Source organism: Furipterus horrens, unplaced genomic scaffold (genome assembly GCF_987537825.1).
Source record: "Furipterus horrens unplaced genomic scaffold, mFurHor1.1.pri manual_scaffold_9, whole genome shotgun sequence".
NCBI lineage: Eukaryota > Metazoa > Chordata > Mammalia > Chiroptera > Furipteridae > Furipterus > Furipterus horrens.
Genome location: NW_028327179.1, coordinates 48832483 through 48845947, shown reverse-complemented (window position 1 = coordinate 48845947; position 13465 = coordinate 48832483). Strand labels below are relative to the sequence as shown.

At 35.7% G+C, this 13465-nt stretch overlaps 1 protein-coding gene across 1 annotated transcript in view; it reads left to right on the top strand.

Annotated features, from left to right (window-relative positions):
• Positions 1-961: 961 nt before the first annotated feature.
• Positions 962-13465, top strand: part of CCDC146 (coiled-coil domain containing 146) — a 141028-nt gene continuing 128524 nt past the window's right edge. Inside the window, exon 1 of the mRNA XM_090286727.1 lies at positions 962-1114. Within this exon, the coding sequence (XP_090142853.1) occupies positions 971-1114 (144 nt within the window). The 5' untranslated portion in view covers positions 962-970. The remainder of the gene's footprint in view (positions 1115-13465) is intronic.

Here is a 13465-nt window from a genome sequence, read left to right as displayed (position 1 = left end):
TCTTCTGTTGCATGTAGATTCATATATTTCAGACGTGAAAAGGGCAAATAATTAAATTGACATTCTCTCATGCAATGGAGGCTCTTATCAGTTCTCTTTTGGAAGGGCAGCCATCCCAATGCCACCAAAGTAGGCCGATAGAGACCTTTCAAGCCAAGACAGAGGCCCTTTTAGAAACTTCTCTGGGTCCATTTGAATACATGAAAAAATCAATGGCCATTAAACAGGGCTGGTTTCATAGGTGCGTTACCTCTGCAGTCACATATGGACCTGCTCTCAGAAGGGTCTTGCATTTAATGTAATGCTGTTGTGTCACCATCTTGATATTTTTAATAATTTTATTTTTGGGTTTATACTTTGTAAGTGGAATCTGATAGGTCAACTGAACATACACATGAGCAGCAGACAGGCCAACTGGTATGCTCACAAGCATAGACCTGAGCTGTGGCCACAGCAGACAGTGTGGGGGTTGGGCAATTAACCTGATGGCCTTGTGTGCAGGTGCCACCCAGGGTGCCTGGGGTATTGGTTTTATTTTCCAGAAAAGAGTTTGAATTAACTTTGTGTTGTATTTTAAGGGTGAAGGCTTATTTATTTACTCAATCAAATAGTAATTGAGTGCTTACTACAATGCTTAGTAAACAAAATTAGGTTTTTGCCCTCATAGAGCTTACATTCTAGTTATATGTATTTTTTCCAATTAATGCAACAATAACGTAATTTTTTAAATTAGAATTATTGATTTGAGTGTAACAGTGGAGAGTATGTCTATAACAAAGCAAGCTTTTATAATAACATGATTATTGCTAACTTTCCTGACCTATAGTTCCATTGGAGAATAGCATAAACCAGTTGAGTTTTTCTTGTATTTGTTATTTTCCATTAATTTTACTTTATAAATGAAGATATCCCTAAATAGCTGAAATGGAATGATTTTATTTTAGAATTGTGAACAATTGAAGACAGTACCATGGACACAGAACAAGAAGAGGAAGAGGAAAAGAATGAAAAGGATCAACAAGATCTCATTTATGCCACAGCACCCACAATTAACATCCAAGACGAGCAGTTTGTTGATTTATCTACAACTCCAGCATTTATCTGTCTGCATGAGGTATATTTATTCTCTTTATATTTTACTATAGTAACAACTGAATCATCTACCTAAAAATTCAGATGATGCTAATAGTCAAAATAATATATTATATATAACCTGTAAGTAATATGTGCAGTTTGAAGCACTTTAAAATAAAAGTTCTACCTTCTCTTCTAAGACCTTATCATGTAATCCTATACTAATGCAGTAGTGTAGATTCTGATACTTTTTTTTTTTCATCACTGTGTGGTTGCCTCTCACTCATGCCCCCAGCTGGGGACCTGACATGCAACCTGGTAATGTACCCTGACTGGGAATCGAACCAGCGACACTTGGCTTGCAAGCCGATGCTCAATCCACTGAGCCACAGCAGCCAGGGCTGGTTCTGATACTTTTATAGCATAATAAATATTTGCATATATGCAGTCATTTAAATACATTCCATAGGTTGGTAAATGAAGTAAAAGAGATTTATTTTGTTATTGAATATACTACATTTACTTCCTTAAAATGAAGATAAAAGAACTTGTCTTATAATGCTAAAAAGACAATATGTTTACCTAACTAAATGTAATTACTGTAACATAACATTGGAACCTAGTGGTTCCTTCAGAAGAGAAACAAAAAGAAGAATATGATATATATGTTCTCATTGCCTGTTTTTTTTTAAAAAAGTCATGAACATTTAGGAAATACTCATATAGGAGGATATTTAAAAAGATATTAACTGAGCATAATTGCAACTGTTACCATGTTGTGCTTGAGAGCTGTAATTTAGGATATGGTTTAGAGGACATCTGAATTGTGGACTATTAACTTTATGTGAATATAACTGAATAAAACATCTAAAAATTTTAATAAAGAGTCATAATAAAAATAAGCTAAAAAAGACATAAAGCAAAAATAGAGTATATTCAAAACGAAGAAGCAAAATTAAATCTGCCCCCCAAATATTTTGTTGATGTAAATACTTTAAACAATTATTATAACAGCTGTTGAACACACACACACACACGCATACAAGGGGGGACACACGCAAACAAAATGGAATTTACTTATAAAAAGATTGTGTATTTATTCATACATGTTTAAACTTCAGTCATCTTCAAAGTACCCTCCATTTGATGCAATAAATTTATGGAGACATTTTTTCTACTGCTCTGAACAGTTTTTAACTTATTGGTTTTGATGTCTTTTAGTGCTTCTGCTGCTTTTTGTTTCACCTCTTCCACATGGGCAAAATGTTTCCCCTTGAGGACTTTTTTCATGGTGGGGGAAGGGAGAGTTATTCAGGGCAAGATCAGGTAAGTAAGGAGGGTGGGGCATGGGAGTCCTGCCGGTTTTTTGGTAAAAAAAAACAAAACAAAAAAAACTGCTAAACACTCGATATGGAGTGGCCAGGTGCGCTCGTAAATCACCCATCATGAAATGGGCCAACATGTTGAAGAAGTCTTCAAAAAAATTTCACTGAAACTGAAGCAGCCTCTCACAACAACGCCAGCTGATACACTGACACAGATGGGTTCCTAGAACACTCACCTAGTGGAGAAAGCCTGTGCTACAAGGGGCCTGCCCTCAAGAAGATAATTCTGGTGTTTTTTGGGGTCCCCCCTTCATATAATATATATGTGTGTGTGTGTGTGTGTGTGTATATCATTGTCGGCGGCGGCGGCGGCAGCCGTCCATCTCGAGAGACGATGGTGTAGCTTCTTAAGAGTCTATCTGCACCGCCGAGAATGGCTGTGCAGTCCGACTCAGGAGTGACACGGTATCTGTCTCCTCCCGTGTTGAATCGACATCTTGCGATGACGCTGGAGTGTCCTCTCCAGTGAAGCTGAAGCTACAGAGCCTGGGCAGGGTGATATGGAGGGTCTGCTGTTGCCCATGCAGCAGACTCCCCCTCTCTTCGCAGCTGAAGGGTCCAAGGGAAAGACGGAGTCAATACAGCTTGGTTTCAGGTGCGCCGCAGGAGTTGCCGGTGTTGACTACAACGTCAAACCGCCTTAGGGTCTCCGGCTCCGGATTTTCTGTCGGGGTTTACTCCCTTAGCCTTTCCCCTGAAGAGGTATGCCGCAAGGCAGCGGAGGTTTTTTGGAGTCAGAGTTTTCCTTCTCTGATGTGCCCTGACTGGAAGATCGAACCAGCGACACTTAGCTCGCAGGCCGACGCTCAATCCACTGAGCCAAACCAGCCAAGGGCCATGTGTGTATATATATATATATATATATATAATGAGTTTATATCTCTAGTCTTCATATTTTATTTTATATTTGTTATATAAAATGTAGGTAATACATATATATAATATCAGGAGCACATGAGGTCGATGTGTTGTTAACTTAGGTCATTTGGTTAAGGTGATGACTTCTATGCTTCTTCGTTGTACAGTTATTTTCTGTTTCAGATTAATAAGCACCTATGGGGAGATATTCTGAGACTATTTATGTATTCTATTACTTCTAAAATGTTTATCTACTAGTTTTACATCTTGTGATGATTCTTGCCCAAATCAATTATTATTATGGTTGCCAAATGGTGATTTTCTAATTTCTTCATTGCTTTTACATTGATTAGTTGGCTTTCTATTGCAAGGAAGTACTTTCTCTTATCTATCTGTCTGTCTGTCTGTCTGTCTATCTATTTATCTATCTAATCTATCTTTGTGGACTATGAGTTCTTATTCTATTTAATGGGTTACAATCCATCACTGTCATTACTCATTTTGATACTTCAATTGTCCCAGATTTGCACTTCTTATGTCATAAGACTATATGTTCCAGGCTCATCTTGCATTTTCTTTTCTCCAACCCTGGAATCAGCCATTTCTCAAAGGATCCCTTGTTCCTTTCAGTGGAGAATGATATTTGAAAACTAAGATCTTAATAGTGGGTATGTTCATTGTCACTAGTTGGACATTGCTTCTAAGTACTCTCAGCAGACAGAGCTATTAAAGAGAAGCATGATTATATTTATTCACACAAATTTATATATCTCTCTACATCGGTCTTTATATATTTAAAACCATGAGTTAATATCTCTAGTCTTAATACTTTTTAAGTAGTAGGGTTCTCTATTTCTGCTAAAATTCATCACATGCCCAACTTTGTAATAGGATTTCTACTTTTATACTACTACCCTTAATAATTCTATTAAATAAAAAATAAGGCAAAACTAGAATTTATTTCTACCAAACATTATGCCAACAATAAAAAATATAGTCCAGTTATTTTAAGCCACAGATTAAGAAGCATGAAAGGTTTGTATTGTAAAGTCCAAGGATAACTTAGGACATCTCCTATATATTGATCTTCAATGTGACAATTTATTAAATATTTTGAGATATTTATAGTTATTAATTCTTAGGCATGACAAGCTCCTGATGAAGTAGATACCTTAGATTATAGCATCAAAGAATAGTCTTACCTACTTGTTTGAGTAATGTAAGATTACTGTGTAAAATTACATCAATAATTACAATCAGTAATTTTACTTCATGTGAACTGTTCCTCAAGCCAGCAAAATCTTACAGAGTAAATAATTGGCTTCAAACAACTTTATTTTCATAATAAGTAGCACTGAGAGTGCTCCTATTGGCATCTATAACTTCATTTTCTAATTCTTTTAACATTTCTATAAGATTTTTAAATCTTACAGAAACTTTTAACATACTTTGTACAAGCTATGCCCCTTCAGTCATATAAACAGAAGCTGTATCTGCAGAATAGCAAGAGTTCCGATGGCAACTGAAAGAAAGTCAGAATCCATTTCCAAAGGTCCAGATGCTTGGCATAACATTGAAAGAACTAGACATTGCTTATGGCATTTATTGTTATGAATGTTAGTCACACCATTGGCCCAGCACTACCAATTGCAAAACGTGGATGTCATGCTCTCATCTAATATTGCCTACAAAATGTGTTTAGTAGGGCATTTATGGCACTCTGAAATTTGTGCCCAATCTATTTTTGCAATCTAATAATTTACTTAGACCCTCAGGACCTTCTGTTTATGTTGCTCCCTTAGCAATTCTCTCATATTCAGACGCCTAAGAAACTGGCACATATTCGCAAAGCATAATGCAAGGTCATGGATATCCATCCATAAATCCTCCTAGTTTCATCGCCTCTTGAGAGACTGTGCCATTCAAACTAAAAAATAAAATACAATAATTGTATAGGCTACACTTTGCAAACCCTGTATCTGTCCCTAACCTTTTAGAGGCTGGCTCAATTTCCAAGTCCTCTGAGAAATTTTGCCTGAGCAGTCAGCTCACAGTGGTTTCTCCAGCCTCTCAACTGTTAACAGTATTTGTAAGCTGTACCTGTCGCTTGGTACTAAGGTCAGTAACAAATATTTATTGAATATCATCTCATCATAAAATATTTCTCATACAAAATTTAGAATTCTACACTGACATTTTAATCACATTAAACATCAAGACCCAACAGCGAAGAACTATACTGTGTTTAATGCTTTGGGATGAATATTCAAGGTAATACTTGGTAACTAAGCCATATAATTACCACCAATGGATTTGGGTTAATGCTGGACACCTGATTCCCATCTCTGCCATTGCTGCCTAAATATGAGGCCTGGTACTCCACAGACCTTTCTTGTCCTATTGAAAATATGATCCAGCTCTATTTTATTTTTATTTTAAAAAACTTTACAGTATAATATACATACAGTAAGCTCATAAAAATTTAGTGTACAGCTTCGTGAATTTTTACATATGGCTGGGACCAACATGTTCAGAACTGAATTCACCATTCTTCTCTCAATCCTAATTCTCCTCCTGTGTCTTCTTTGTCATTTTGAGAGTTAAATATCTTTTATAAATATATCTTTATTTTATCTGTTCACTGTGGGATGAGATAATCTAGAAAAAGCTTTTTGGAGGCAATAAGACATGAGAGGATAATTTATCCATACCCATGGCATCCAGTGTAAACCTACTTTTTATCCTTAAGCTTTGCCCACACCCACACATGAACATACTTGGAATATTTTCACGTGGATTACTCCCAAGTTACTAAACATGCTCAGGACTAAACTCATTATTCTCCATCCAAACCCACTTCTCCTCCTGCATTGTAGGTTGGTTCTCTCTTAGATATCTATTAAAGTTGTCTTCTTTCCATTCCCACTATATCACCAATTATAATGGCATTTCAGTGATTGACATAAGATATAAAAAGAGATTGAACCAAGGGTTGGCAATGGAAAAAGGGGTAAAATACACATAGGAGAGTTATTGTGGAAGAATAAAATGTTGAATTTAGTATATGAATTAATGGGGTGTAGTGGTGAGGGAGACAAAGGGGTCTAAATTGATGGATGCTTGGATTTCTGATTTCACAAAGTGTCTAAATCATGGTACAATAAGTGACACAGAATTCAGAAGAAGCAATAGGTATGAGGGAAATTATTATTATGTGGGTCTAGCCTTAACCAGTGAAGCCTCTGGGCTGAAGATATAGTCATAACAGGTTTTTGATAGTATTCAGATTGCTTTCTGAAAAGGTCACATATTGTTTTTTATGTACATTTAGCAGCACAGTCCACCACTATGTATTTATTAAAAAGATGCTGCTATCCTTTACTAATTCCCTACTTTTAAAATTATCTCTTTTAGTGGGATGTTCACATGTTCAAAATATACTTTCTTAATTTTTGTGTATTTTGTTCTTTTAAGGCTGATAACAGATGAAATACACTTGGATAATTTTTAATAAAAATTTTAGCCTAATTACTGAAAATATTGATTTTCTGATGCTATTAAGGCTTTCTGTATTTTCTAGGTTCGGCCTTTTATAGACTTACTGATGAGTTTCTTGAGATAATCCATAATGAAATTTAAAATATTTTTCAAATAATTGAAAAGTTTTTTATTCCTTTCATGCATGAATTAATTAATCAAGTAACTGATAACAAAGATGAAAATATAAGATCCCCAACCTTAATGAGCTTGCAGTCAATATATTTCCCAGTATGTAATTTAATTTTCACAATTACTCCATAAGGCAGCAATTTTCAACTGGTGTGCCACAGTAGGCACACTAGTGTGCTGCAAGAATTTTCAAAACATGCAATGCCTGACTATTCAGTTGGGGGCACGGACCTCTTTTCCCTTAGATCGCCAAATAAAAAGTGGTAACAGCCAACACAACAGTAGCCATCCAGTGTGAATGAATCAAAATTATACCTCTCAGCTAAAAATATATTTTTTGGTGTGCTGCAAATTTTAGTAATTAGTTTATGTGTGCCATGAGATTTAAAAAAAAAAAACGTTGAAAATTGCTGCTATAAGAAAGAGAGATTTAAGATGTCATTAAATCTGAAAGATTGAGACTTACCCTAGGTTGTCCAGCTGGGTACATGCAGAGACAGGCATGGAATTCAGTCCTCTGTTTTTTATCTTAGTACACATTTCACCTGACATTGTTCCCTTGACATTCACACATCTAAACACTATTTTAGGATTTTATAAATTTACATTTTAAGTGAACTGTATATTAAAAGAAAAAACAATGATAACAATTTAATGCTCTGTTTAAATATTTCTCCATAGTCTCCCAGTCCTTCTCTTAGTTTTCAAACCTCACTAATAGCTGTACTTAGAAGAATATGCATTAAAAATGACTAAATTTCTTTTTTTAAATCTTTCTACAAGTCTTGCTATTGTTGGCATGTTTTTACTTTTCCTTCACACATCCAGGTAGCCTTGCAAGAATCTTGTTTGACTGTCAAGAAACTTTAAACAGACAGATAATTTATTAAACAATACAGATAGGTTTCATTTTCTCATAAAGGTTTTTTGTTTTGGTTTGGTTTATAACTCTGACAGTTAGGTGGAAATATAAAAATCTTTCCAGTATGTAAAAAACCCATGGGACATACCTGGAATGCACTTGAACATTTGTACTATTGACATGCTTCATATCTATTTACAAAGATTAAAGATTTATATTAGAATTACAAGAATACAATCATATTACACTTTGCAAAGTAGATTAATACCCCTGAATTCAATCAGTAAAATTGTACACTACAAAAGAGTTCAGGGTATGAGAAAAGAAGGGCCCACATTAGGGTATTCTTACACTTGGCACATTCAACATTTAAAAAAAGAAGAAAACATGAAGGTTGATTTTGGCCAGGAATCTGGGGTATTGTAAAAAAGACTCTGCTACCTGAACAGGCTATGATCAGTAGCAAGTGGGAGTCAGAAGAGTATTGAAAATCAGGGACAGGGAAGAATTTACAGTTGCCTGTATATTTCTCTGTCTCTCTCTCTCTCTGTGTCCCCCTCGCCCCCTCGCACCCCACGCCAGGACGTCACTCTGTGCTCCAGGGCCTGTACGTGATACACTTTCCCCCACCGAAGTTTGATAATAGTTAATGCTGAAGGGCATCTTGTAATCATATTAAGAACCACAAGAGTCAGTCCAGTTTTAACACTGGTTTAGAAAGGGAAGATGTCTGCAGGATGCTCAGCAAGACCCAGGTAAATGACCCCAGGCATTTCCAGCCCATAGCATTACTATCAATAGACTGAGGCCCACACAAAACAGTAATATGCTGTTCTACATTATAACAGCTACAAAGTCACTAGGTGATAAGAAATTCTGGTTCCTTGTTGACTAAAACATCCTTGTGTGAAATAATTAGGTATTACAGATGGAAGCTTAAAGATTAAAATAAATGATACCTTTTTCAATTAAGATTTATTATATAATAGGTGGATGGGGAGAGGGTACCTTTGTTGTGTAGATTCTTTGAGATATAAAGCAGAAAGAAGGAGGAGTGGGAATTTGGCTATCCAGTAACTGTATTTATGGGTAACATCAATAAATGAGTCAGCAGTAGTGAACACCAGGAAATTCAGCTAAAACAAGGAAATCATTGTAGCTTTCATTAGGCAAGCAAGATCAGGGTCTCGTCATGCAGTGAGATGCAAGCCATACTAGGATGTTAATGAACAGTATCAAAGGCCCAGTTAATAACATATTTTTCAGCTATGAGATTGCTTTATTCTTTTTAACTATTTTAATGCATAAATATGCCATAGCATGAAATTCAAAAGGTGCGGAATAGTACAGTGTAAAAAGTAAGTCAGCCTCACACCTCATACCACAATCTACAGTCCTCTTGCCCAGAGGCAACTATTTTTGAGTCTCTTATATAGCCTTACAGAAATCAATGCACAAAAATGCAAGTGGTAGTCTAATATACACACTTACTTCTTTTCACATTAAATACAATTTTTATATTATTGTAATGCTTGTATGTAGTATTGCTATGCATGAATGGAGCACACCTTAATCAATTCCCTACTATAAGACATTTATTTATTTTTAATTATTTATTTGTTTGTTTGTTTATTTTTAGAGAGAGGGGAAAGGAGAAAGAGAGGGAGAGAAACATCACTGTGTGGTTGCCTCTCACTCACGCCCCCAACTGGGGACCTGATGTGCAGCCTAGTCATGTGCCCTGACTGGGAATTGAACCAGTGACACTTGGCTCGCAGGCCGATGCTCAATCCACTGAGCCACAGCAGCCAGGGCCTTACTATAAGACATTTAGATCATTTTCAATCTTCTGCTATTCTGACAATGGGAGAGTCAATAACCTTATACAGGCATCATGTCACACTGGAGTAATCATAATAAAAAGACAAATCCCTAATAGTGAGATTGCAGTCAATGGGTTTGCTCATTTAAAGCACTTTTTAATTGTGGAAAATACACATATAACAAAATATACCATATTAATTATTTTTAAGTGTACAGTTCAGTGGTATTAGGTATATTTACATTATTGTGTGACCAATATACAGAACCTTTTATCTTGCAAACTGCAACTCTATTCCCATTAAACAACAACTCTCCATTTTCTCCTCCTCCCAGCATCTGGCAACCACCATTCTACTTTCTTTCTGTGAATTTACTCTAGATATCTCATATAAGTGGAATCTTAGAGTATCAATCATGTGCGACTGTCATATTTTACTTAGCAAAACATCTTCAAGGTTCCTACATGCTGTAACATTGTAACAAGTTTTTCTTTCTTTTGAAGGCCAAATAATATTCTGTTAAATGTACATACCACATTTTGTGTATTTGTTCATTTGTCAATGGACACTTGAGTTACTTTCACCTCTTGGATATTATAAATAATGCTTCTATGAACATGGTATACAAATATCTCTTTGAGATCCTACTTTCAATTATTTTTAATATATATCCAGAAGTGGAAACATTGTAGCATGAGTTTGTACATTTTTACATTTGGTTATTATTGTCAGGATGCTCTCCATAGAGGTTATAACAATTTATGTCCTCACCAGTAATAAATGAATTTCTATTTATTCATATCAACACTATGTGCTATTTAACTTTTTGATCTTTGTCACTATGATAGGGGGGGAATATATCTCATCAGAGTCTTTATTTACATTTATCTTAAAATGAATTGAGTAGAGCTTCTTTTTCTATGTTTAAGACTATTTTAAAATGTAGTATATTAATAGAAAATGTGATGTACAGGAAATCCAACAGATCAGGAGACAATCACCATTGAAATGATAGTTTATTACTCACAGTTCCTAAGAGAAGAGGGCAGGCATGCCACAGTGGTCAATATGGGGTAGCACTGGGTCAGTCAGAAGGCAGAAGGAGAGGGGGAAATTGTGGGCAAGAGCCTTTACTGTGCTTTCCTTGGGAAGGAATGGGTGAAGCAGGGTAAGCAGGCCTAGGACTGGCTAGTTGAGTACTTCAGCCAGCTCTGAGGCAGAGGAGATATCCCTAGTTATTTGGTCCCTGGAACTGGGGTGATTAGGTCAAGTATGTAGTAGCCTGAGTGTGAGAACCTTATGAAGCTGATGGTTGAAGTGTATGAACTCTGGATTCATTGGTTTGTATTTGAAAAGCATACCCCTGGATTAGGACTCTACTCAATGGTGGGGTGGGGTTGGGGGACCAATGAGCAATGTAGGAAGCCAAGGCAAGGTGACTCAGGCATATTATCAGGTTGTCTAGAACAAGGTATATCAGCATAAGCATGTAGGGCAGATGGTAATGCACCAACTTTACAGAAACTAAAAGTATGGTTAATACAAAGACCCATTTGTACTTCCTTTTGTGTGTGTGAATTCTGTTCACATCTTTTTCCCATTTTTCCTATTGTGGAGTTTTCTACTTATAGATTCATAGAAACTCTTTATACACTTAGAAAGTAGGCCTTTGTGTACAACATGCATTGCAAAAATCTCAGTTTGTTGGATTTCATTTGAGTTTTTTTCCCCATGTGGGCATTTATTGTTTTATGTGCTTTTCTTTTACAGCTTCAGGATTTTGTGTCATACTTAGGAAGACCTTTGTTACTACTCTGAGACAATAAGTTTACTTCCTGTTTTCTCCCAGTATATTGACAACTTGAGTCATCCTATTTTAACCTTTGTTCCATCGCCATGTCTGTTTGTGTAAGGGGAAACTGAAAGTAGGTGCCAGCAACAAGCTTAGAACTTAATGCCAATCCGTGATCTTCTGAGGCAAAAGTTCTTTACATATTCCCAGATTATGCATAACTGGCTGGAGGCCAACAGGCATACCTGGGTGGCATCAGAGGTGTGAAGTATGGGGTTTCAATGTGAGAAACATCCAGACCTGTAAGAATTCTTGAGTTTGAGTCAAACTGATGACAATTGCTGTAAAGAAAAATCTCAACAGATTGAGAAAATGCTCCAGAAAATGGCAGTTTGCACCTTATTTTATACATTACAATCAAAAGAGAAGGGGTAAGTGGGTTACATCAAATCCATTGGTGATAGATTAGGGAGGCAGGAGAAAGCTAACCAGAGAAACCTCTGAGATTGGATCAAAAGTAAAATGATTGCTACATACTTCTTTTACATGGGTGGGCTTAGGATAGTTAACAGTCAACAATTAACATGATAGCAATAACAATTAGGGAATTTGTGGTTTGCTTCTGGTGTGATGCCTGTGCTTTGAGGGGTCCAGAAAAAGGATATTTGATGTACCAAAGGTATGTTATCATAGATGAAAAAAGACAGTAGACAGCCTCAATTAAAGGAAAAACTGGCTTTTGTCAGGAAAGATTCTAGCCTAGGACATGACTACCTGTCATAAACTGCTCTTAGTTAATAAGTTTTAATTTCACACTATCCTTTGTGGTTACTTTAGGTCTTTGAGCTAATAAGGTCACCACAAAGGCCTCCCCTGAACTTGTCAGGTTTGGTATGTGGCCCTATTTCATCCACAGAAGGGACAAGAATCACTGAGTATCACACCTCAAATTAACCCTTTGAGTGCCGACGTGCTGTGAGCAACACTGACAAATTTTCCCAAAAGTGCCAGTGTCGCTCCTAGTGACTCTTTTTTCGATGGTTATAAATGTAAATAACAATGGAATAATTCATATTTTATGTTTTGTTCTCTGTTTTTGTACCTTATGTTATATATTGATATAACTTTTTCTCATGTTGATCCAAATTTCAAATTTTTATGCCTGTTCAAATACATATTAATTCTGTTATAATTTTTACTTACATTTTAAATGGTCCCTTTAATTTCATTTATCTCTGCAATAATCGTCAAAACTCTATCCAGTGTGCATGATGAGGAAGCTTTAGCTAACGAACATTTTCATTGCTTCACGGTATAGTGTTAGCATTTTGTTTATAAACTGTTTTTCACTGTTGACATCTATTGATATATCTCTTGTGTTCATTTTTTTTGTAAGTTATGAAGCTTTTTTTTTAAAAATGTATGCAATATTTGGCCTGCTTCTTGCTCGTTATCTATGTTGCTATGTGTTTTTTCAAATTATAATCATAGGTTTTATATTATGCCATATATTATACTTCAAACCCATATTGAAGAAAAGAGTTTATTTTTTCTAAAATAATTGCTATAATAAAATAATTTTAATGCAATAGATTTTTTGCTAAATTGTGTCAAAGAACACTGCTTACAGAATAAGAGTGTATTTACTCTGTGTCATGAAATTTTCAGCAAATTATTATGAATAATAATGTTTCTGTAGACATTTTTCATAAACTCTGCATTTCTCAGCAAAATAGCCTCGCATTTCTCACACAAATTTTAGCAATTACGCATGGCACTCAAAGGGTTAAGAACCAGGAATATTGCTGTCTGTAAAAGCTATGTTTAAGAATAGACAGACTCAAAATATCTTAAATCTTAATGGTTTGAAAAGTAAAACCTTTGATTGGTTAGTGGTGAGGGAGTGATTCAGTCCTAGCTCTGGATATACTAACCATGAAACATATGAGTTGTTCAGTTATGAGGAGCCCAATTTCCTGCCACCAAAAGCATAACTCTTAAT